The sequence below is a fragment of the Antedon mediterranea genome, chromosome 7 (genome assembly GCF_964355755.1).
Source record: "Antedon mediterranea chromosome 7, ecAntMedi1.1, whole genome shotgun sequence".
NCBI classification, from domain to species: Eukaryota; Metazoa; Echinodermata; class Crinoidea; order Comatulida; family Antedonidae; genus Antedon; species Antedon mediterranea.
Genome location: NC_092676.1, coordinates 8,129,057 through 8,154,811, shown reverse-complemented (window position 1 = coordinate 8,154,811; position 25,755 = coordinate 8,129,057). Strand labels below are relative to the sequence as shown.

At 33.7% G+C, this 25,755-nt stretch overlaps 3 protein-coding genes across 6 annotated transcripts; 1 reads left to right on the top strand and 2 right to left on the bottom strand.

Annotated features, from left to right (window-relative positions):
• Positions 1–3,091: 3,091 nt before the first annotated feature.
• On the bottom strand, positions 3,092–14,221 carry LOC140054041 (general transcription factor IIH subunit 1-like). 3 transcript variants are annotated; one of them, XM_072098856.1, is made up of 12 exons: positions 13,890–14,221; positions 13,140–13,291; positions 12,436–12,637; positions 11,960–12,056; positions 11,436–11,583; positions 9,510–9,659; positions 9,219–9,298; positions 8,706–8,812; positions 7,487–7,811; positions 5,236–5,326; positions 4,552–4,760; positions 3,092–3,738 (listed from the first exon to the last, which is right to left on the bottom strand). In XM_072098856.1, exons 2-12 carry the CDS (start codon positions 13,288–13,290, stop codon positions 3,646–3,648), a joined length of 1,653 nt encoding a protein of 550 aa, XP_071954957.1. In that variant the 5' UTR covers position 13,291; positions 13,890–14,221; the 3' UTR covers positions 3,092–3,645. The 3 variants fall into 3 exon arrangements, with proteins under 3 accessions (XP_071954957.1, XP_071954959.1, XP_071954960.1); XM_072098858.1 differs by having other exon boundaries at positions 13,999–14,221; XM_072098859.1 differs by having other exon boundaries at positions 14,149–14,211.
• Positions 14,222–14,511: 290 nt separating this feature from the next.
• On the top strand, positions 14,512–17,081 carry LOC140054050 (ciliary microtubule-associated protein 3-like). The gene is made up of 5 exons (XM_072098870.1): positions 14,512–14,661; positions 15,003–15,157; positions 15,865–15,963; positions 16,270–16,403; positions 16,806–17,081. The coding sequence occupies exons 1-5, from the start codon at positions 14,631–14,633 to the stop codon at positions 17,014–17,016; spliced, it is 630 nt and encodes a 209-aa protein (XP_071954971.1). The 5' UTR covers positions 14,512–14,630; the 3' UTR covers positions 17,017–17,081.
• Positions 17,082–17,940: 859 nt separating this feature from the next.
• Positions 17,941–25,095, bottom strand: LOC140054045 (calumenin-like). 2 transcript variants are annotated; one of them, XM_072098865.1, is made up of 8 exons: positions 25,038–25,095; positions 24,718–24,893; positions 24,564–24,624; positions 22,269–22,350; positions 21,274–21,385; positions 20,602–20,841; positions 20,092–20,291; positions 17,941–19,125 (listed from the first exon to the last, which is right to left on the bottom strand). In XM_072098865.1, the coding sequence occupies exons 2-8, from the start codon at positions 24,791–24,793 to the stop codon at positions 19,021–19,023; spliced, it is 876 nt and encodes a 291-aa protein (XP_071954966.1). In that variant the 5' UTR covers positions 24,794–24,893; positions 25,038–25,095; the 3' UTR covers positions 17,941–19,020. The 2 variants fall into 2 exon arrangements, with proteins under 2 accessions (XP_071954966.1, XP_071954965.1); XM_072098864.1 differs by having other exon boundaries at positions 24,564–24,893.
• Positions 25,096–25,755: the final 660 nt, after the last annotated feature.

Below are 25,755 nucleotides of genomic sequence, written 5' to 3'. Positions count from 1 at the left end.
TCCATCATGGACGAATATAACGAGATGCATTATTGCAATTTTTACAAAGAAATCTTCCTCAATAAGGAAGATTAGATTAAAATTACTTTTGCTATACAGAAAACGAGTCGAAACATTACAAAAAAAAAAGATTTTATTGGATCGTTTAAGTATCACCAAATGAATAACAACTGTCTTACAAATAAAATAGAATTATGGTAAATAAATTTAAAATGACCTTTTGAAGATCAACAGAATTATGATTCATAAAAAATATATTCATTTTATTATCACATAAACGTATAAAATATGCATTCAACAGCACTGTGTAATTTTATAGTACGTTGTTTTCTATTTTTCCACTAATATGCAATATTGTTATAGACAAAGGGAAAACTTCACAAGAACTTTGAAACGAACTAAGAAAAACTCTACCAAAAAAGAGAGTCAAACCTAGTACCGTTTTCAGGTCGACCCGAGTTTCGATTTAGGTCAGCCGGGTATCGATTCAGGAAACCTCGAGTATCGACTCAAAGTCACTACGAGTATCTGTTCAGGGTCGCCCCGGGTATCGGTCAGCAGTTCTGAGTATCGCTTCTGGTCACCCGAGTATCGATTAAGGTCAGCTTGGATCGCTACGAGTATCGGTTCAGGTCACCCCGAGTATCGAATCGGGTCACCCCGAGTATCTGTTCAGGCCGCACAGAATATCGGGTCAGGCCGCCCTGAGTATCGCTACTGGACGCTCCGAGCTACACATTCAGGTCCCCCCGAGTATCGAGTTAGGTTGACACGAGTCTCGATTCAGGTCGCTCTCCGAGTATCGAGTTAGGTCAGCCGGGTATCGATTCAGGACAACTCGAGTATCGATTCAAAGTCACTACGAGTATCAGTTCAGGTCGCCACGAGTATCGGGTAAGGTCGATATGAGTTTCCATTCAGGTCACCCGAGTTTCAGGTAACCTCGAGTATCAAACTCAATCGCTTCTGGTCGCTACGAGTATCAGTTTAGGTCGATCCTAGTGTCAATTCAGGTCACCTCGAGTATCGATTCGGGTTGCTCCGAGTATCGCTTCGGGTTGCTCCGAGTATCGGTTCGGGTTCCTGAAATCATTTAATGTTGAAATTACTACTAAGCTGTGTATACTATTATATTTGGTGCAATTACGGTCCAACATTAAAAAGAACATTTTAAAGATTTTATTCTATAATGGGATAAAGCACGTTGTTTTTGGAACTCTTTTTCCAAATTTGCCGCTAAGTAGTACTTATGACCAGCAAAGTTGCAACAACACCATCCCACGCCTTTACAAAAGGCAGATTTTATTACTTTTTCCAAATGTGTTGGCGTTACATTTAAATGTATGTATACTTTCCTGTGATTGGCCAGAAATGTAACGTCTCTGATTGGTTAATAGTTTCAATACTACCAAATTATAGTCACTAATAAAAGTTTGAAAAAAAAAAATTTTCGTCACTTAAAAAGGTAAACGTCAAATGAAATACTCCGGAGAGCAGGACAGTTGTAAATATATGTATGACATCAGTAACTGAATACCGTCAATAACATTGTTAGAATGAAAAAATATGAAAAATTCAAAAAAAATAGGAATATATTTCAAAACAAATCGATGCTTAGGCCTACATTATTATTTGCGATTTGATGGAGTGAACCATTATGGACAAAAGCTTTAAATTTCTGGTTTAAATCCGATGGCATGCATTTTAGTTGTTACCGTAGCTTAAATCGCAAGACCTTCTGTACGGGCCTCGTTGTAAGAGTTTGTATAGGCCTACACTATGTGCTATTCGTGTCCTTTAAACGGATTACCAGCTATTAAGACATCAATTAATTACAATACGCCCAAAGGGATATCTTAAAAATAAGACAAGAACAAATAATATAAGAGAATATAATTCGAAAATAAACTATTCATAAATGTGAAGTGCCCAGTGATGAAATTACTTGATTAGGGCAGTAATAACTCAATTAACGACGTAACAGAATGAATTAATACTTAATGTAAATACTATGTGTATATAACGACATTGTCACACTTACATCATAATACTTGTGTATTTTATCACTTTATAAAGAGCGTCACTTTCGTCAACATCGATGTGACGTCAACGTAATCAACTGATTGTATAACGTTCACCTGCTTGCTGTTCCGCCTACACTTTAGAATACTATACCTGTACAGCATTCAACACTCGGTGAAACCTTTGCTTCCATTATCGGAAACTATACCTGTACAGAATTCAACACTCGGTGAAACCTTTGCTTCCATTATCGGAAACTATACCTGTACAGAATTCAACACTCAGTGAAACCTTGCTTCCATTATCGGAAACTATTCCTGTACAGAATTCAACACTCAGTGAAACCTTTGCTTCCATTATCGGAAACTATACCTGTACAGAATTCAACACTCAGTGAAACTTTTGCTTCCATTATCGGAAACTATACCTGTACAGAATTCAACACTTTTGTTTCCATTATCGGAAACTATGCGCTTTTACGATTAGTTCCACTGAAACGTGTCATATTGCAAACAGTTGGCCGTTTACTTGTTTTATTTATATGTATCTTGGTTGATATTATGGAGTTATTGTAGTAATTAAGGTTTGGGCATCTTTCAAATCCGGGTAGAGAGCTAAAGGCCAATTTACACAGACGAGCGGTAACGGCAATACAAATATAGAATCAAATGTTATTCCTTATGACCATTTACACCCAACGCGGAGCGGACGGGCGGTTTCCGCTCAGGATAGTTACCGATTCTACGCGGGAACAGCTACGCGGTTTTCCGCTAAAGCTTGGTTCCCACTAGAACGTAACGCAAGGACGTAAACGCAACGCAAGCGTTTTAACCAATGACAAGCGAAGTTATAGACCGTTAGCAATCACAAGCGAATAAGCCATCGCTTGTGATTGGTCAATTCACTTGCGTTGCGTTACGTCCTTGTGTTGCGTCGCTAGTGGGAACCACGCTTTACCGTTACCTCTCGTTTGTGTAAATTGGCCTTAACTCGTTGAAAGTGTTGGTAATAATGAAAACACAATACGTTCGTATATAGAACAAAAAACTACAGTACAATACATTAGTGATTGTAATTAAAAACTAAAATGAGAAATAAAATACTTTATTTTACAAGTATCATTATACACTGTAGTGTCTACATACAAATCAACTTCAACCCTGCTTATGGTAATACAATGTGATCAGATATCTAAGAAAATTAAGGCTGTGAGAAATAATAATTCTATTTCATGATAGACTCAGTTAGTAGGACCAGCTGTAATGGTTTTAGCTATGTAGTATACAGAAATCAATTGTAATTTGGATTTAACCAAAAAAAAGATACAAAATAATTCTCTTTCAGAACACGACATGTTGACAAATGCATCCCAATACAAACATATATCTATAATTAAAGATAACCTCTTTCCTCAAATAATGACGTTTTATGACCTTTTTATTTGCTTACGAATATAAACCCATTACAGTCCGTCCTCTGTGGAACCCAAACCTAGTTTGAACTAAGCAAAGAAACAGTTTTTATTAATTTATAACTTTCCTGTATTTTTCCAACACATATCTATGGTACATTATTGCATTTGAGTTTCCTGTGAATTTTCCTGATATTTTTAGGAGCAGGGGGTCACCTTCTCATTCCGCCAGACATTTTTTTAGCTTGCCACAAATTAAACTTGCTAAACGCCCTTTCCAATAAAGCATCTAAATGTAGAGTAAGCTATAAAGAAACATAAAAATATTTTTATTAGAAATTAAACATTAAAAAACAAAATTTAAATTATATATTAGTTTATTTTAGTTACCATTTTTTTTTCTTATTTTGAGTTTAATAAGCCTACTAAAAGTTTACATTATGTTTCATTTAATTTTCTTATAATACTGTCTAAAGCTCTGTTTACACTATCAAACTTTTTTGACAAAAAAATGTGATGTGCCCAAAATATGGTAGTGATATACTTAAATATGGTAGTGATATGACATCATCAGGTCCATATATGGGCACATCACATTTTTTTGTCACATAAAGTTTGATAGTGTAGACAGAGCTTAATAAATTACATTTTACATAATTACATATTTTCATATACAATATGACCCTTCCATTGATCCCTCCCCTTAATTTCAAGAGAAACTGTCCAATAACATGAACGAGAGAAAATATATGTACACTAATACCAACACATATTCAGGGGACACCTCTATTAAAGGAACACTTTTTTGTGTCCTAATGGTGTCTCCTTCATGTATTGGCTTTTATACTTTTCCTATATCATTATTTAAATAATGTAAAAAAGGTATAAATAGAAAGGATTCAAAATTCCGAATATGTTTCAGTAATTGGTGAAATCACATTATTACAAAAGAGCCACAGCAATAACTGATATTTTGAGGCGTTACATTTATAGAAAAATTTGAATGGCAATAAAACAGAATGTTCAACCAAATAACACACAAAGTAGATGTTTCCCTTTGGGATTACTAAAACCACAGGAACAAAACGAAAAGCCGCATGGCATCGGAAACCACTTACGTTTCCACCAATATGTTGTCTTGCCAAATCTATTTTAAACGGTTTTAATTTTTTCTCTTTGAATTGTTCCAAATTGGCTTTCATGCGGCATAGCCGGTCTTCTAACGTTTTATTGGTAACCGGGAAACAAGCCCAGAAGTGTCGTAGAAGCTCTGAGAGGCTGGTGTACAGACGTTTCATCTCTCGTTGGATGTCTTGAGTGTAGAGAGCTAAAAATTAATTTTTGTTAATAGCTACATAATAATTATAATACCACATTTCTATAGAGCCCTTTCTATGAATAATCATACTCAAAAGCGCTTTACATAACACATTATTACCCTGGTAATTTTAAGGATCAAACACATTTGGAAACATACTCCCACAATGCAGTTAGTAATCAGCGCAAAGTTGTGTCCTGATCTAACCGGGTACCCATTTAATACACCTGGGTAGATAAAGGCAAATGTAAGTAAAGTGTCATGGATACAAGCAATGCGGCGAGAGTTGGATTCGAACCAAAATCTCACGATCAGTAATCCAGCATCCAACACACTGCGCCACACGCCCTCACATAAATCTTAATCAAGGGTACTGTTACAATAAGCCGTTATTTGAGTTTTTCAATAAAAAAAAATACCATAGAATGAAACGAGGTCATCCGGCAAAAATAAGTAAAACAATTTTTCAATAATAGTAACATACAATGCAATGGTTTCTGTGCGCTGGATGCCATTAACAGGCCTCCTGGGGTCAGCTCACTCATAACTGAACTTGACAAATTGCTTGGAACAACCTGCAAATAAGAATAACAACAACAGAATATATCGTAAATCAAGTAATTTTACTTTTACAAATTTTTACAGATTAAAATTTATTGTAATTTATTTATTTTTATTCTGAAAAGACAACATTTCGTTTTACGGTTGATAAAATGAAAAATCTCATGAGATAAAAAAGGTGATGTCCAAACAATATTATTATTATTTAATATAAAAATATAATTTTAAACATAAAACCAAAATAATTGCAAATAAATTAGGTAAAGCCCTTATATAAAAAAAATTAAATGACATGATTAAATTTATTTTCTTTTCTACATTCTTTTTCCCAGTCAGGTGGAAGCTTCAATTTCAACAGATTTCTTTCCAAGTAAACTTTAAAAATTGAATCGTTTAAAATATTTGTTAAAATAAATTTCTAATTTTATTAGCAAAAAAAGTTAATAATACAACGATCCCTTTGCAGATCATAATGAAGCTATAATGGGATTGAGTGCAAGTAATGTGATTTCATATTTTTTGGGCTTTTCTATATTTTTTATCATTGGAAAAAATGTTAAAATTAAATAAAAAATTCCAGCTTAAGATACTATCTTTAAAGACCTTTATGTAAGAATTGTGTACAGCTCTCAGGACAATTAAACACTATAATAATTTCCAGTACAAGCATTTAAATGTTTATCTTAAAATGGTGACAGATATTGTACCCTAGTGGAGCCTATAAATGTTGGATGAACACATCACAATGAAGATAAACTATTCATTAGAGTATTATGCATAAAGTGTAGATACTCCCAACTGACTGTAATAGCCACACATTACGTAAGGTTGAATGACAGGGCCAGAGAAAATGTTAAGTGCTTTAAGCTATTCAACGTGGAATGCAATAAATAAATTGAATATCATTAATGTCTATATTGGATGAAAGTAGAGAGCCGATAGGAAAGGCTGAAGAATTTAGGTGTATCAGTTATATAGCTATAAATAATATCATTGTTATTCAATTTTTGTCTATTGCCCTGGGTGAAATGCTACTACATTATAAGCTATGCTGTCTACTTTCTCAAAACTAGACATAGTAGAGAGCTTTTGATTTGCGATACACTACAGTTTTTGTGCTGTCGGTCAACTCCTAAATATAGAATCTGCCAAAACTGTCCAGATGAATCAAGCGAGGAAGCACCCCAAGACCACACCAACACCCCTGTCCCAAAATCAGCTCTTTTTCCAAGTTACAAAACGTCCCATATTCTTTTAATTTCTATTCAAAACAATAAAATAAAAGAAATTGGGTGGATTCAGAGGTGGTGCCTGGGTGGATTCAGGGGTGGTGCCTGGGTGGATTCAGAGGTGGTGCCTGGGTGGATTCAAAAGTGGTGCCTGGGTGGATTCAGAGGTGGTGCCTGGGTGGATTCAGAGGTGGTGCCTGGGTGGATTCAGAAGTGGTGCCTGGGTGGATTCATAGGTGGTGCCTGGGTGGATTCATAGGTGGTGCCTGGGTGGATTCAGGGGTGGTGCCTGGGTGGATTCAGAGGTGGTGCCTGGGTGGATGCAGAGGTGGTGCCTGGGTGAATTCAGAGGTAATACCTGGGTGGGTTCGGAGGTGGTGTCTGGGTGGATTCAGAGGTGGTGCTTGGGTGGATTCAGAGGTGGTGTCTGTGTGGATTCAGAGGTGGTGCCTGGGTGGAATCAGAGTTGGTCCCAGTCAGCTCAGTCCCTCTTTTGAAAGGGCTTTTAAGAAATGTTTTAAGGAGCAGAAATAACATGTTTCCTTTTCTTCAGTTCAGTTCTTCAGTTTTCTATAAAAAAAAACCGTTCATGCTAAATGCACTACCCATTGAAATCCGAAACTCAACATCTGACCACAAAAATCTGTTATGGCTAGACACTGTCGGAGTGTTTCAACATTTTCCCACTTTAATGCTCCTATTTTTGTAATAAATATGTTTATATTTATATATATTTTTATCATAATTATTAGTCTGTTTATTTTCTTTTTTGTGAATCTTCTCTTTTTCTTGTTTGTATTGTTATCGTATTAGTATTGCGGCCCTCATGTCAGCCTAGGTTGTTTTGAATCAACAAACAAAATTTAACAAAAAAAATTTTGTTTTGAACAGCCCTTTTCTCAGATCCTATATCCACAGTTGATCTGAATTCAAAGCAATACTTACTCCAATTAAATTAGACCTGAGAGGCATCGCCATTTCAGCTTGCATAGCGGATGTTGCTTGAACAACATCGTCTGTAGTCTCATAACTAACATTAGTAAGTGGCATAGGTCCATGATAATACCGCTCCGTCCTTTCAAGACGTAATGATACAGGGCGCGCTGATTCTTGCGTAGATAAGTCCTCGTAGGTTGTGGAAGCTTTTAATCGGATGCGTTTAACAGCCGACTGATCTGTAGTGGAATTATTTTTGAAATGATTTGGTTCATTGCTATTGTCTTTTGATTTATCTTTATTGGTTTGTTTTGCTAAAATGGACGTTTCAGATCTGTAGGAACAAAAAGAAACAGAATAGAAAAACATATATATAAATATACCATAGAAAAAAAATTACATAAATGTATCTTCAGATCACCAGAGTAAAATGCCTAAAATCAAAGGATTCTAATGAAATACACAAAAAAATGCATTACATACATACATACATTTTACAAAAGTATTGTTTACTATAATAATAATAATAATAATCTAGGCTTATATAGCACATTCTGCAAAGCCTGCGCTTAACAGTAAAACTAGAAATTGCAAAGTGCAAATTAGTGCTGAAAATAGATTTATATAACATAGTTTTGATGGTACAGGACACAAAACAACGTCTATATTAGAACGCTTCTCATTGGACAACAAAAGACCTCCCATGAACTATGCAGTGTACAATCGTACAATCGTACAATCGTACAACCGTAGGTCCAGTGTACACAACTTGCTCGTGGGCACTTTAAAGAACCTAGTACATCTTTCGAGACGAGTAGGGGGTTACCCCGGTGTATTAGTACATCACAGCCACTGATCACCAACTGGGCCCTCTGGGAGACCAGTCTTTGACTGAAGAGGTTACCCAGTATAAATATATATTTCAATCAATCAATCAATCAATCATCGCCTGCAATAATTAATTTCACCGGCATAGAGCAAAAGCTGTAAACTTGGCCTAGGTCGTCTTAAGCCAACTTTTTTTAGACACACCATGACCTTTCGGATCTGACAAGAAATGAAGTGTAACAGGAGCTGAAATTGCTGTCCAGAATATGAATGGCTGCTACACAAATGGCAGAAAATTTTGAGTAAAAAAGTCAAGTTTTGACAAAAATTCGGGTCAAATTGTTTACCATTTCCATTATAGAAATAAAATATAAGCAAAATAGAGATATAGGTAGCTTACTCTGTGACGCTTAGTACCCTGGTGCTGTGGTGGTTGAACCTTTTGATGAGGGCGGCATCTACAGATGTGCTTGTTGAGGGTTGCTTATCGACTGAACTTCCATAGCCCTGAAACAATAATAAAGTATTATGATCACTGAATAGACTCGAGTGAGTCAAATGGTCGAGCAGTAAAGGCAGGGGTGCCATTTACCGTACAAAAGAGTCAACAATATTGGCATGGGTTCGAGGCCAACTCACTCCTAATGCTGGTGGTGGAAGAGAAACCTTGTTCCACTGTACAGTGTACAGTTAAAAGAACCAAATTCATCATTCGAAATGAGTAGCGGGTTACACCGGTGGATGGAATTCACAAAATAACCCCTGTATCAGGAGGATTACCACATATCTGATAGGACAGTGATTAATTTACTATTGGTAATCCTTGGCCACATAAAAGACATAAAATAAAATATGAACAAAATAATTTAAATAAAAATAATACAAATTTTTAAAATAGCAATATTTCACTTACAGGCACATGTGTTATATCTTCCATTCTATCAATATTCAATAACGGGTCATTTATCTGATGCTCTATGTCATGTTGCATCTCTAAAATAAAATGGTTAAAAGTTGTGTTTTAATTCTGAGGTCCTGGCTTCAAATCCCCTGCCTTTTAGAAGAATTTGGGTGCTAGCTAGCCTGTAATTTGATTGTCACAATGTAAATGTCATTTAACTGAATATCAACTGACATTCATTTGTCCAGCTGGAAGGGAATTACCCTCTATAAATAAAGTTGAGATAAAATAAATAAAACAAACCTCTTTCATCACTCTTAGCACATTCAGCAAACAAATCTTTGCTTCCTGTGTTAATCCGATCACGGTGGAAATAATGTGATTGAAAGAACCGCTTCCAGAACTCAACTTCACTGATCTCACCTGGAACCTTCTCCATGTGTGTCTTTTTGACTATCGAAAAAAAAAAAAATCAAAAAATTATCTACAAAACAACTAGTAATATCATTTGATTTATATTATACAGATATTGACTGCTTAGAGGTTAAATATAAAATTTGACATCCCCGAGGGAATGATATTAAGTTTGAGGGAATATATATTTCCCGAAGCGCCAGCTGAGGGAAATATATATTCCCCGAGAACTTAATATCATTCCCGAGGGGATGTCAAATCTTATATTTAACCGATATAAAAGGCAATATCTGTTATATTATATAGCCAAGAACAAGTCTGCTGGGTTGGGTGAAGCTAGGCTAGGCCTCCTATAGTATTTGTATTGTATTTAAACAAGCCTGCCTAGACACCTTACCTTGCGAAGAATAATATACAGATAATTACTAATTAATGATTCCTTGGCAATAAAATATTCACTTAGGCCTAGGTCGTTTAAATTAACAGAAGAATTTCCATCAATAAGCCTATTAAAAATAATAATATTATAATCAGGTAGGCCGAATAAACAATTCGTCTTCTTCTCGATCTTCGAGGAGCCGAATCACCGGATGTTCAGCGCGTACTACTTACTAGGTTACTACCGTGAGTATTGACCAATCACAAACGGTGTTTCATCACATTTAGGGTGGACTTATAACAAATGAGGGCGCTATGTATGCATAGTTTAAATAGTTTAGAAGATTAATTTCTTCAAGCAACTTCCGTGGCGCAACGGTTGAAGCGTTGTCTTGCGATGGAGTGACAATTCCACCCGAGTTCAAGATCGAGTTGATGACTTTTGTTTATTTATCGGCAACGCGAGTGTTGGCACACGAAAATTACACAGTCAATATCATCGTACTCGAGAATCTATATGTTTAATGACAGGGGACACGATAATTACGCGAAAATTACACAGTCAATATCATCGTTCTCGAGGATATATACGATTTACGATCCTCGCAGCGGTAGTCATGTGATGCAGTTTCAACCAATCACGTTAGCGTATTTACATAGGCTATGTAATATTAATATATATATACTATTTATTTAATAAAGTAGGACCATTATTTATGGGACAACTTTGTGATCCAACAAAGTGGCTGTATAGTGTTGACAAATATAGGAGTGTCCCCTGAATAGAGACATTTGCCGTAGTGTTAGAACAGGTGTAGTGTTTGACATATAAAGGGGTGTCCCTTGAATAGTGGTGTTTTCCGTAGTGTTAGAATAGGTGTATTGTTGACACATATAGGGGTTTCCCCTGAATAGGGGCTTGACGTAGTGTTAAAACAGGTGTAGTGTTTGACATATAAAGGGGTGTCCCCCTGAATAGAGGTGTTTTCCGTAGTGTTAGAATAGGTGTATTGTTGACACATATAGGGGTGTCCCCTGAATAGAGACATTTACCGTAGTGTTAGAATAGGTGTATTGTTGACACATATAGGGGTGTCCTCTGAATAGAGACATTTGCCGTAGTGTTAGAATAGGTGTATTGTTGACACATATAGGGGTGTCCTCTGAATAGAGACATTTGCCGTAGTGTTAGAACAGGTGTAGTGTTTGACATATAAAGGGGTGTCCCCCTGAATAGAGGTGTTTTCCGTAGTGTTAGAACAGGTGTAGTGTTGACACATATAGGGGTGTCCCCTGAATAGGGGCTTGACGTAGTGTTAGAACATATATTTCCTCTTGTTCATCTTAAATGAAAGTATCCACTAGGTGTCCCAAAAGAGGGGTTATTACTAACTCTATTTTTATAAATGAAACATAAACTGTTCTATGGAATCTCACCAGCTGGGTATGTTTTGAAGATAGCCTGAATGTCATCCACTGTTAGATTATATTTCACCCCATTGCATCCATCCGCCTGTGGTTTGATGTCAGCTAAGAACGCTGCTGATACACCAACTTGTTGGTTATTTTTCATTCCTTCAACTTGCTACAATAACAACAAAATTGTTCAACTGTTTTATATATAATACCTTATTTATTTTATTATTATTATTATTAATATTTCTTTATACTGGGTAGCCTCTTCAGTCAAAGACTGTTCTCTCAGAGGTCCCAGTGGCTGTGTGTGACAGTGGCTGTGTGTGTACTAGTACACCGGGGTAACCTTTTATTCATCTTGGAAGTGCATATGGGCTAGATGTGTACACTGGACCTACGGTTTATATAGTAGTCCTTATCCAACTATTTTTGGGTGTATGGTAAACAGGAAAATTGATTGAACACAGCTAGAAAACAACTTGGACAAATGATGTAATGCGTAATTTACGCCCTAGGTTGCTTCCTATCAATGTAAATGAACCTACTTCTTTTCTTGATGACCAAAACTCTTCAGCGGTTATCACGCCACTTACTACTAAATCTTTGTATAGATTATATAGTTTAGGGTCTTCTTTTAGCATTCTATGGAATAAATGATCAAGATTTATTTTTTTTTACCTTACAAAAATGTGCATAAAAAACAACAAAAAGAGAATAAACAAAAGATAAATTTTTTTCTTAAATTTCTGTTGAAAAGAATTTTTTAAATTTCATAAAGCTCTCTCTACACTATCAAACTTGATGTCACAAAAAATGTGATGTGCCAATAATATGGACATGATGATGTTATTTCACTACAATATTTGGACATATCCCTGCCATATTTGGACATAACCCTGCCATATTTGGACATATCACTGCCATATTTGGACATATCACTGTGATATTTGGGCATATCATACTTTTGTCATATAGATAGTGTAGACAGATCTTAAGACCTAATTAAAATTGTTCTACCAACCTGTTTTTCTCTTCTAATTCTTTATTTGTTTTATTCTTAAACTTTGGTAGAATTTGTTGAAGTAACTCTTTGACTGAATTTCGATCTTGTAGCTGTGCACTTTGACCTTCTCGGTTGTTGAACAGAAACGTGGCCGCCTTGTCATCATGCAGTACTATCTGTAACTGAATCTTGGGCTTGCCTTCTGGGCTTATCTTTTGCTCTGTGAAACAAAAAAGCATTAAAGTATATTTTTCATATATAAATTTAAAAATCAGACATTTTAGAATAGAACTATTGAAATAAAGGGCACACATGAAAAGCGTTTTGGGGTTAAAGTTTAGGGTTGAGCTTTATGTCGTGTTATGGTTAAGGATATAAGGTTATCAAGCTTTGGTTTCATCAATAACACTGAAAAACAGTTTGAAATTTTATGCTCAATTTGAATTGAGTATTTTGAATTGTGAAAAACTGCGCATAACAATATAGGTTCAATATAAATTTGTTGATGCAAAAATGTGCACAAAAAAAACAAAAAGAATAATATAAATAATAATAAATTAATTTCCTAAAGCTCTGCCTACACTATTAAACTTTATGTGACAAAAAATGTGATGTGCCTATATATGGACATGATGATGTCATTAAAAAAAAATGACCATAATTTTAAAAGTAAATGATGTTAAAAAGAGAAAAAACATGTCATGCAGAATGTTGAGACTTACGGCGTATATCTGCATAGAGGTAGCTGATAGCAAAATGATCAGCATGTTGGCCTTGCCATGCTAATCGTTCTGCCATTAAATAAAGACTTCCGTCAGTTTTCTTGTGTTTCACTTGACCGACAATCAACAGTACATCTTCAGATGATGTCATCCTATTATGTGACAGATAGAATAACCATTCCGTTTACATCCAAATAATAATGATATGTAGGGTCTAATTATTTATTTAAAGATGTATTGTCACTCAAAAAAATTAAGATTAATGATGCATTTTCCCCAAAAAACTTGAATAATAAAGATAAAAAATTAGACTTTCAATATTATTTTGTATTTTTAAGTTAATCACTGTCATAGAAGAAAACGGAAATGTTTTCACTTATAAAATGACAAAATAAATGGTGAAATTCAACCAAAAACCTATTGTATTGACTGGCAGCCAATTTGACTATTTTTCGCTTTAAATTACAGTTTTTTAGGTAAAGATTTTCTTTTTGGTCCAATTTTTGGTCAAATTGGATAATATAACTATTAGGCCTAGGAGTAGGTGAGATTAAAATGGCATGTTAAAAAAAAATGTAAGCCTAGCTAGGCCTAGGTCTATCTATATAAGTAGGCTATATCATTCTGTATTAATATTTTACTAAAACATATTTGCAAAACAAAAATGTGCAATAAATATTATTTTAACATAATATTAAAAATTAGCTAAAACTAAAATTAAGTTCAGGCTAATTAATATATGGCACAAACCTTGATCGTTTTACTACCTAGGTCTATCGTATAGGCCTAAAAGGAGAACGGAACAAGTTGAATCGGGCAGGGGGAGTAAGTGAGATGGAAACTTGAAAGCAACACTCACTACCACAACGAGTAGGGCCTAGCCTAGCAAGGCTGGCCTAAAAGTAGTATTATTTAACAGGGTTGTATCGCCCTTTATCTGATGAAATACTTAACGCATAGCAAGGTAACATTGATAGTCTGTAATTATGTTTTGAATAATAAATGCAACCTAGGATATTTCAATCACTAAGCCTTCCTTCCTGATCGATTTTCGTCACACAACTTTTATGAGCGCTGACATGTTTTTTTTTTCTTCATCTAGTCTTTCAATTCCAGGCCACATGCATTTCCATTTTCATTGTCTGGTGGTTTAAAAGGCTAGACCCTTTCTCAACAAAATATTCCCAACAACCACTAAACTCTATATTTATTTCAAAAATAAATATTTGTGTATATAGATAAATAATAATTTTAGTATTTTGATTTAAACTTAAATAAATAGTATGATAATTTGTTTATATCTAATTGTATATTTATGTAAAATGAGAGAGGTATATAAGAGCGTAAGCCGTCGCTATGGCAATGGACATCAATAATAAGCATCGACTTAAAGTCCTTACACAGAGGGAACAACAAGTTATAATAAAGGAGTAGAGAACTAGGAAAAGTAATCGCAATAATCTTTTAGTTTTAAGGAGGCCTAAATTTTTAATGGCTTCAACGACTCTTCCATCTCTCGAGGGTAAGTTATGTAACTTAATCGTGTATTATCGAGGCTGGTTTTGTTGTTTCAATTAATTAAATAACTATAGTAACTACACAAAAATAAGCTATAGTCTAGGCCTTCCAGTAGCCTGTAGGCATAGAGGCCTACAACACTAAATTATTGTGTAGTTTTAGTAGTCCACTAAATATTCCTACTGGTATGTTTTGAGAAAAATGTTGTTATTTTATATAATTATTTTTATCTTAAAATATTTTACAATATGAACACAAATATTATTTAAATAAATATCTAAAATTTTAAAATATCTAATAATATTTGTCATATAAAAAAGGACTTTTTTTTCTTTTAATCAACAGCTCTTCTTGGAAGAGAAAAGAAAAGCAATGTATCATTTGGAACTACTCAACAAAGACCACTGTTCCCTGGAAATTTACCACCGAACCGTATGGGGGCTGAATTAGGGTTAGAAGAAGCACCACATCGGGCGCCAGGGACTTATGACAATGCAGAGGTAACAACCAGTCATTTTAACATAATGGAATTTGCGCTATATAAATGAAAAAATATTATTAGATGTTTATGATTGTCCTCTCCGTTTATGATTGTCCTCTTGCTGCTTTGTTTAAGTTGAATAACCAACTCGTACTCGCAGCAAGTGTTTGCTTCACGTTCCTTGTGGTCGTGTTGAATGCACAAAACGAGGTATCTTTCAGCGGTTACCTAACACATTTAATAGGTTACTTGTTACTTGTTTGGATATTGATTTATTTTATGATAGTTTAAATGTATTTTAGGGTAAAATTGTTAAATCTCTTTAATGCTGTAATCTCTGTTTATGTTTGTGTTGTTTATTTGAATACATTTTATAGTTTATTATGTTTAGATTCAACCTGTTAGTGGCGGTTTCATCGCTGTTGGTTGACAACTGAATAAAAAAAACAAAAAAAAAACAAAAAAACCATCTAAACCTTTAAGGTTATAGGACCTCAGTCCTCAGTTTGTCTACCCTCTTCTTTTTATTTTGTATTTATATATGCATTTATTTATATTTTTGGAGGAAAATAAAAATATAATAATAATTATATAAATGTTGATACATTTTTTACATTATTTTTAATTAAATGTAGAAAAGATTCAAGATGATAGACACATATAAATAAATACATTGTAGACAAAAAATTACTGAAAATTGGTAACATTGTATCTTATTCTCCACAGAAAACTACATTCCTGTATGAAATTGATAAACAAGTAACAAGTAAACAAGGGTATTCAATGGGTGCAAGGACAAATCCAAGGTTTAATAAAGAATTTCAGGTAAGAAATTAATTAAACATGTAAATAAGTAACTATTTGGGTGTTAATGTGTATATCACTATCAGGGGGTTTACGAAATTGGCAACAAAATAGTGGGTGGGATAATATTTGAATTGCAATTGACCAAAGTATTCAATAGTCTAAATAAATGGGTGGGATTATACCGGGGATTATACTCAAACACAGGATTATTGCTTACACTAATGCCACCTAAACAAAAAGAATATACTATCGTTTTATATTTTATTTATCTGTGTTTCTTTGAAAGTTGTTTTTTAAAAAAATGATTTTATTTATATGTTTTAGACTGTCACACCTTGTCCAACAACTTATCAGAAGTCGACCACCTTGCCAAGGACGTTCAAGCCAGCTTTCAAGTCATTCCATGTTGGTGGTGACAGGTTTTTTCGCAAGCAAATAGACCCAGAATTAACACCTGGGTAAGATAAATATACCATACTTACTGTTTGTTTAAAGCTCTGTCTACTCCTATCAAACTAGTTTGACAAAAAAAGTGTGATGTGCCAAAATATGTTAGTGATATCATCACATCATCATGTCCATATATAGGCAAATCACAATTTTTTGTCACATAAAGTTTGTTAGTGTAGACCATGAGCTTAAAATATTGTTTTGATGCTATTCATAAAAGAAACAATAAATGTCCTTGACATTTGAGGTTAAGAAATGAACAGTAACCCTATCAACGTTCAAAATATGATTGGATAAGCATGGACATGATAAGGTGTTTAAAAAGGCTCGCCTAGAAACCAGTGTAAGAGAACTTCAGTCCTAATCATTAATTGCTAAGGTTTACATTATAAATATACTTGTTTTTTCAGAGCTGGAACGTACGAACATGACGTTCCAAAAAACAGGAAAGTAGCTTATCACGGGACATTTGGCGGACCTCAACATCTCAAAATTCAACCAGATGACTCGATATTACTGCCAGAGCACTGTAAAGGAACTACAACAAAGAGTCGTTTAATGTCGTATAAAGATAAACGAAAATTCGCAATACGTGAAGCATATTTAAGTCTATACTATTAATTTAATTTGTCATCTTGTAAATAATGTGTATACTTTGGTGATGATACGAACAATGTATTGTAATCATGATTATGAATAAAGTATCAATACCCAAAGATTTAATATGCAGTATTTTAGTTTTTTCTCTATAAATTAGAACTAACTAAATTTCTGCCATATACAATACAAAGAAAAAGACAAAACAAAATATAAAAGGCAAGGAAAGACCAAACAGGTGCTAAACACCTATGCTAGTTGGTCAACCCAGAACAGTGCACAGAAATAAACAAAATAATTACATTTTACAATTAAAGCATTTACAAGAAAGCGACCAACTACAAACATTTTTAACATCAAAATTATTTTTAAAATAAGTACAGGTATTGAAATAATTTAATAATTTGGTTTTAAAAGTATTAACAGATATATCTAAGTTCCAAATTTCACCGGATAAGTTATTACAAATTCTGGTAACACATGGGATATGATTAAAAAGAAGATTCTGTTCTGCAGCGACGAATATCAAAACGAGTGCCAACAGAAGGGCTACGAGTAACACGTTAAATAAATTGTCAGTTTTACCAGTAATCTGTAAAACTAACCACCAAAGTCCAATTCCGCTAACTAATATCATTCTTATATAGCGCTTCACATTATTACTCCGGTCATTTTTTTGGATAAAACATGTATGGAACACTCTCATAATGTTGTTTTTGTATCAGCGAAGTTTTGTTTTGACCTTACCAGGTACACATTTGTATACCTGGACGGAGAGAGGCAAGGATACAAGCAATGCATAATCAGTAGTCCAACACCACACTGTTAAATTTTGTTAAAACTAACAAATAAGTACCCATGGCATTAAAATTATTTACCATTTTTTAATTTAAGTGATGAACAATGTTAAACATAAAAATGAAGAAACATATAGAAATATTGTTAACATTGTGCTAAGCAAATTTATTTGATAAATAAAAAACGTAGCATCAGTCGCTAGAACTTATAAAATTAAAATCACAAAATGATTTACTTGCATAACATCATTTACTAAACGCAATTTCCCAACCCGCCCCAGATACTTATCCTATATAGTACAATATATTGCATGTTTGTATAAAGTTTGTTTCACAATATAAGCATTAAAACTAAACTGTTGCTAGCATAATAAAAATGTTATAAGGTATCCCTCAAAAAACAAACTATTTTTGACATGAGACTTAAATTCCTGTATAAAGTACTGTGTAAACACCAGCCTTTAATTATAGACCACATGGGCACTGGTATTTTTACTTGTGAAAATAATGTTTGGTCTTTGCTTGTCCACATCTATAATTTTTGTACTAACTAACCTCCTGGCCAAACAAGCCATCTATCCTTTGGCATTTGGTTGAATAAAACATAATAAAAATGTCCGTCAGAAATCAATTTCTTAGAAAAATTTGTTTTAGAAAATGTTATCCACGATATTCGAACATGTATTGTTTTTCATAATAATTTGCATTTTTTCTCCTACTCTACACTCAAAAAATAAATTTCATGCAATCATCTATGTAATCTATGATACTTTTTACTAAATATGAACTAAACATAAAAATTAAAAACTGCATAATTTGGCAACTGTAACAAAAATATTAATGTAAGCTTTATACATGCACTGTAATAGCTGTTATTGGTTTTATCATAAAATCATATAAATATCAAATGTACAAAAATACAATTTTTTTAAGCTAAACTAACTCTAGTTAAAAATCACAAAACAATCGGTCCTAGAATAACAAATTACCGATACAAAATAATCAGTATTTTGTGAATAAAGTGGGATAAATAAATAAACAAAAACCTGAGAATTCTCCCACAAATACAATCATTTTACGGGGATGTTACTACATTTTTGTTTGTTTATCTCTACACAGAAAAAGCTAACTTATTTGACTAAAACACATCATAACATATAATTAAACTAATTATCAACAATTGTAAAATAATAGCACCACAAAAAATAAAAGATTTAGTGTTTGACATAATTTAAAACTCATCGTGCTTGATAAGAGCTTCTCCAAAATCTGTGACTTGGCTGCCGACAAAAAGATCATACTGATCCATAATTTCTTGTTTGGTCAGTTTCTTATCCTGGAAATAAACAAAAGTAAACCAATAAATGCACTGATTATGTTTAAATAATGAGAGTGAAGACTGTTAAACTATTGAGTTTATTCTATAAAGCTTGGTTCCCACTAGAACGTAACGCAAGGACGTAAACGCAACGCAAGCGTTTTAACCAATGACAAGCGAAGTTATAGACCGTTAGCAATCACAAGCGAACAAGCGTTGCGTTACGTCCTTGTGTTGCGTCGCTAGTGGGAACCACGCTTAAGTATGCAGTAAAAACATGTATGGGGTTGTACAGTATAGTTCCAACATACAGTATATTGTGCAAAACCATTCCAAAACCAGGGCCATAGCCAGCAAGAGGCAGACGAGGCACTCAATTTTCACCACCCACCCCAAATCCACAGCACAGATCGTCATATTTAGGCTATATGCATTATCATTCATATAACCTTGTTTATAATTATATTCAAAGTAAATTTGCCTTGTCTGTTTTTAACCTCTCACTGTGGCCTTGAAAGCCAAAGCTAAATAGAACTTCTGCCAACTGACTACAAGTATGGTCGTCTGTCTTTAATTTTACACCCTTCAGATGGAGTGTTAAGCCTTTGGTCTTAGATTCATAAAGTACATTGGCAGATCCAGGATTTCGAAATAGGGCCTAACAATTGTTAAAAGTGTCTTGCCTTCGCATTGAAATTATCTAAATTTAGTGAAGGAAGTGGTGGGGTGGGGGGTTGGATGTCTGCCTATGAAGTGTGCATAACATACTCAAAAAGAAAAAGACAAGACAACAATAAGCATTGTCGTAGCCACGAGAATTAATTAGTGCGGTGGTCACAACGAGAGGGAACAAGCACTTGTGTGAGCCACAGGGTTGTGAAGGGCCTTAGAGTTAAAAAGTGGTCAGTTGGAAACTGTACCAACCGTACTGGTAGCTACGGCCTGGAGAAAATTTTCTACACTGGTGATGAATAAATGACTTACATTATCTTTGTCTGACTCATGTACTAAATGCCTTGCTTCTGCTTCAGCATGGTCGTAGTCTCTGGGCATAATCCAGTCACCAACTTCGGCCCTGTCCATGATTCCATCGTTGTTCTTGTCACGGTACTCTCCAAATTGTTCACGTTCTGTCTTTACCCAATCTGGTTCGTCTTCTCCGTTTTGAGACACAAACATATCGCCTGTAGGTCATAAAATATATTAATGTGTTTTTACACCACAAAATAAAAAGCTCTGTCTACACTATCAAACTAGTTTGACAAAAAAAGTGTAATGTGCTCAAATATGGTGGTGATATGCCAAAATATGGTAATGATATGACATCATCATGTCCATGGGCACATCACATTTTTTTGTCACATAAAGTTTGATAGTGTAGACAGAGCTTTAAGCTAAAATGAAGAGTCCTTGAGGCATTGGTGACCATTTGTACCTGGCTGCTTAAAATAATCTGTAGCAGAGCATTTATCAGGGAAGAAATGAAAGTCTTACCAATATATTCTTCAAGCGAGACATATCCATCATTGTCTTTATCAATATCGTCCATTGTCTCATCAATGACAACATCTCGCATGTGATCAAACTCCTCAGGATGAAGGAATGCAGAAAACTCTTCTTTGTTTAAGCTTCCGTCCCTACTGGTATCAGCGCCAACCCATCTCCTTTTGTCTCTTTTGATCATTTCTCTGAAGTCAATCTGCTCGGCTTCATCAAGTTTCAATAGTTCTTCCTCTGTTAAAAGTAAAACAATCTTTGTCAATACTACACAGAATACATGTTTATTATATACATCAACATTTTCATTTTTTACACTTTTTTACACAGCGCATAGAGACTATTTGTATTTTGCCCTATATAATTATAAATTTAAAACCATTACATTTTCTATATAGGAAAAGGTGTACTGAAGTATTTCCTCTGTTAATTATAATTAATCTATTTATATCAATTCTTAAAAAACGAAACACAGAATTGATACAGTATGTCTTAAGTTGGCAGAGGCTGTCCATTTGAGGATCACATGACTTTACTGTAGAACATGTAATTATCCAGTAACACAACTTTACCTAAAAAGTGGAAAACTTTGAGTTTACCAGGTAAAAGGCCTAATAATAGTAATAAACACATTTAAATAATTTAAGCTTTAAAATTAATTGTTCTTACCAGGTAAGCCACTGTATGATGTTTTGTTATATTCATCAAATGTAATTATATCATCGCCATCTACATTGTGGCCTGCCCATTGTGCGTCAACATCTTTAAATACATATGATTTCTGAAATAAAATGATAATTGAATAATAATTAATACCTGTCATAATATTATGTATCTGATTTCCTGTGGTTAGATAAAGGATGTTTCAGACTAGGTCTGCTTAATTTATGAGTCAATCAGAATAGTATAATTTTGGTGGGAAACTTTTGGAGGCAACATTTGGTCCTCCTCAGAAGCCCCTAATTTGCATGTCAAGTATAAGTAGTAAAATGTTATAGATATAAGAGGAGAAGAGAATATAAGATGATAGTAGAAAGCAATAGAGAAGAAAGGTCTATTCTGATAGAAAGTTGTATTAATTCTGAGTTACAAGAAATACAAGTTTTGTATGTGGAATCATTTTGGCAGTCAGTGTACGGTCTCGTAGATTTAATACGCCAGAGAAAGCATATGCTCGGAACCGACTATATAAAACCCACTACAATACCGTACTAGTGAGTGGCAAAGCGGTTAAGACAGTGGAAGGAACCGTAATATCTATCCATAACATCAGTAAGGGTTTGAGCCTTTACCCACTCCATGGTTAAACGAGTCTTCTCGTTCTGTAAACCGTAGGTCCAGTGTACACATATGGCCCATGTGCATTTTAAAGAACCTAGTACATTTTTTGAGAGTAGGGGGTTACCACGGTGTACTAGTATACACACAGCCACTGTCACACACAGACACTTATCATAACTCATCATGAGGGCCCCTTGATTGTCAGCATATGCTGATTAGGGTCACCCTCTATAAATAAGGTTAGATAAAAATAATCACATGTTTATTCATTCATTGAATATAATATGAAAAGGACCTAACAAATAAATCTACAGTTTGGTTCACACTAGGATGCAACACACCCATGATAAAATTCCTGTTTAATTATAATTTAAATATTTTACCTGTTGTTTTTCAATCCATATTTTCAATTCTTGGACATCCAACTTGCCATCACCATCATTATCAATTTTTTCAACAATTTTACTGAAGTGAAAACGATGTATACTGATAAAATTAGCAACTTTATGATTATAGTAATAAATAAATTATAAATTTTAATATTTTATATCAATCTGGTTTTACCTTTAATATTTATTATTATAGTTTTTTTTTGTATGTAATATTATAATTCTTAAATAAATTGAAATTCTTTTTGAAAAACCAATTCTTTATTATGTTTAAAAACAAATATATTACCATTTTTTTTTAGTCTATAATACATAACTGTACTGTAAAATTTAATTCAACTATTTTACTGTAGGTAGTTTTTCACACAAGATTATCTTTGTGTTATCAGTTCAAATTTGTTTTGAATTCATATTTCATTTCATAAAAAATATATAATTAATTATTACAAGTGGATGCTTGCATAAATTACATAAATAACCAGTCTCTTTTTGTGTCATATTAAGGTACTTTACTCAACTGCCTTACTGTGACTTAGATTAGATTGCTAGTATCAGTTCACATTTGTTTTGAATTCCTATTAATATTTAATTTCATTAAAAAATGTATGATTAATAAAAAAGATGTGACAGTGTATGCTTGCATAAATTAACTAAATAAATTCTCTTTCTGTTTTTAGTGGAGGATCTAGGATTTTGAAATAGGGAAGGGGGGGGGGGGGCGGGCTGGTCGCCTAAAAAATGGTGAAATGATGGCCTGAGGTTAATTTGATGTCCTATCTTTTGCATTACAACAATTTGTGAAAAATTAGCCCCCCCCCCCCCGCCCCCCCTGGATCCACCCCTGGTTTTATAAAGCTTTATTTTGCAGACAATGGATGAGAGATTGTCATTCCATCATTAAAGATTCTGTAGCATGGAGACTATAAAATTACCTTTTTCCCACAAACTTTATACCTCTATAGTGTGCAATATTATAATTTTGAAATTTTAACTCATTTATTTAAGATTATTTACTATAATTTTATCTTTTTCTTATTATACACAATTGTATTACCAGTACCTTCTGCTTGTGCAGAAATTAAACTACCTTCTACTGTTTCCTCAGCAGCCAACGTGGCAAAATCTTTAAGGCATTAAAAGTGACCTGCCACGGGAAATTAGATCACTGTGTAACCATAGCAACAATAGTTTGATTGGTTGATACAATAGGTGGGTGTAGACGTTTATTATTACTGAATACTGTACTTTCCTCACAGCAAACCATTGATGCAATTAAAATTATTTTATACCATTTAAATAAAAAATAGCTTGCACTGTGAAAGAGTTAAGTCTACAGTATCAAACTTAGTTTGACAAAAAAAGTGTGATGTGCCCAAATATCGTAGTGACATCATGTCCATATATGGGTACATCATATTTTTTGTCACAGAAAGTTTGATACAGTAGTGTAGACAGTACAGAGCTTTAGTGCTCTGTAATTATTTTTTTTCTGGCTCTTTTATTTTATGAACTTGATACCCACAGTATTGACATTTTTATATCTCCTCCATTGAGATACACAGCCACTGATACCCATAGTATTGACATTTTTTCAGCAATTTGCCTTTTGAATAATTATAAAATAATATATTTATATAATATTTTCTGTTGATTGTTCAGCGCTTGTTATTATTATACAGTTCAGTTGTATATTTCAGCTTTTGTTTATGGTTTAACATGCATTATATGAAAATGCAGAATCAGGTAGCATATGTTTTCCATGCAGAATAACTTGTCTGTCTAATTATGTAAATTAGTTACAATTCATTTACATACTTATTATATTGTTTTTTTTATTTAAATTCATGAATGCTATAATAAATCTATTATTATAGATTGTATATCCATGCAACAATATTTAAATGTGGAGAAAGTGTACAAGATTATTAATTAATTTCTTGGTGTCAAAATTATTTAACTTCATTCCTAAGTAGAAATTATGAACAAATGAAATTAATGATTAGTGATGAATATGAATGAATGTAGAACTTTGATTGTTTAAATACCCATAAACAATAAACAAATGTATCTTTATGAAGTTAAAGAGTGCAATCAACATTGTTGATTATTATAATGCTTTCATTCATTAAGTACACAAAGAAATAATAATAATAATAATAAATACATTTGGTTGGTTAATGTGATAAATAATGCTATTAAGATATGACATGCTACAGTATAATATCAATTATTATTAGTAATATTAATACTAGTTATTATTAATATTTATTAGTCTAGTAGTAAACATACCCAAGTCTGGCTTTGCTTTCTTCTGGGCTGAGATCTTCGAATGTTCTTGCCTCTTCTTCTCCTAAAAATGCATCGTGATCATAATCATTATTGTGACCATCACCATCAAAATGATCTTCATGACTTAATTTAGGGTCTTTAACACGTTCTTTACCATGATTGTCTGCAGGCTTGGCTGAAACCATCCAAACTAGAAGGCAGGCTAGGCTGAGGTGGATGATCCTCTTCATCTTTCTTGATTGTAGTAAAGAAGGAGGACAAATCGATCGAGCCAACTTGATTGAGATGTCAATTATTTTGCTCTCTGAGGTGAGCCTGCAGAAACTGTATCTGTCAACGAATTTGAGGAAGTCTTTACACTATTGGAATATTGTTTAAGATTGTTACAGAACAACTGCCAGTATATACCTTCTTGGCTATTTATTTTCACAGTCTAATTTTATAATATAGGAATTAGATAAACATCGTACTTACCAATTTCTGTATACGTGTGTGTGTATACTTCGTGTCAATGTGCCAGCGTGGAAAAATAATTGACTAATCACAAGAGATAAGCTGAGCCACGTGTAAACTGATAGCAAATCAGCTGCAAGGTTCTACAATTCTTGTTGTTCTAGACGAACAGAAACCAAATGTATATATAAAAAATGTTTTTATTGGTCAGATATTGGAGGGTTGACAGCGGAGTGTACTCAAGCGTTTTGATTGGTCTATTCTAGCCACGTTTCAATCTCCCAGGGAGTTGTGTAATCAATCTTTTGCAGGCGCGGGAGGAAATTATAAAAGAAAAACTTGGGTCTTGTAATAATAGTTGAATTGATTGATGATATATGTATACTTCCGGTATTACTTTATTATTACGAATAAAAAGCAGACCTTTGTTCCATCGGATAGATCAAAAGAACAATTAGATATGAACTTAAATAATGTTTTAAGAATATTGTATGTATATGGATGTATCGTCCCCCCAACAAAAACATGAAGCAAGTTATTTACTTCTCTGTGGAAGAAAGAATCAATAAATATTTTCACTCATAAGAAGACAAAAGAAACGGTTAATTTAAACCAAAAACCATTGTCTGACAGACAATTTAGGTATTTTTTTATTTCAATTACTGTACATTTGTTTCATTTCGATCCAGTTTTTGGTCAAAGTGAATATAACTATTATGTGACATTAAAATGGCATATT

Coding starts and splice junctions, on each gene's coding strand:
- LOC140054045 (XM_072098864.1), bottom strand. CDS start 24,793: ATGAAGAGGATCATCCACCTCAGCCTAGCCTGCCTTCTAGTTTGGATG. Junction 22,351..24,563: donor GAAAGCAAAGCCAGACTTGG/GTATGTTTACTA, acceptor TTTTCACTTCAG/TAAAATTGTTGAAAAAATTG. Junction 19,126..20,091: donor ATGAGTCAGACAAAGATAAT/GTAAGTCATTTA, acceptor GTTTATTTCCAG/GATAAGAAACTGACCAAACA.
- LOC140054041 (XM_072098856.1), bottom strand. CDS start 13,290: ATGACATCATCTGAAGATGTACTGTTGATTGTCGGTCAAGTGAAACAC. Junction 11,584..11,959: donor TTTGGTCATCAAGAAAAGAA/GTAGGTTCATTT, acceptor TTGTTATTGTAG/CAAGTTGAAGGAATGAAAAA. Junction 9,299..9,509: donor TGCTAAGAGTGATGAAAGAG/GTTTGTTTTATT, acceptor ATTTTATTTTAG/AGATGCAACATGACATAGAG.
- LOC140054050 (XM_072098870.1), top strand. CDS start 14,631: ATGGCTTCAACGACTCTTCCATCTCTCGAGG. Junction 14,662..15,002: donor GACTCTTCCATCTCTCGAGG/GTAAGTTATGTA, acceptor TTTAATCAACAG/CTCTTCTTGGAAGAGAAAAG. Junction 15,158..15,864: donor GGACTTATGACAATGCAGAG/GTAACAACCAGT, acceptor TATTCTCCACAG/AAAACTACATTCCTGTATGA.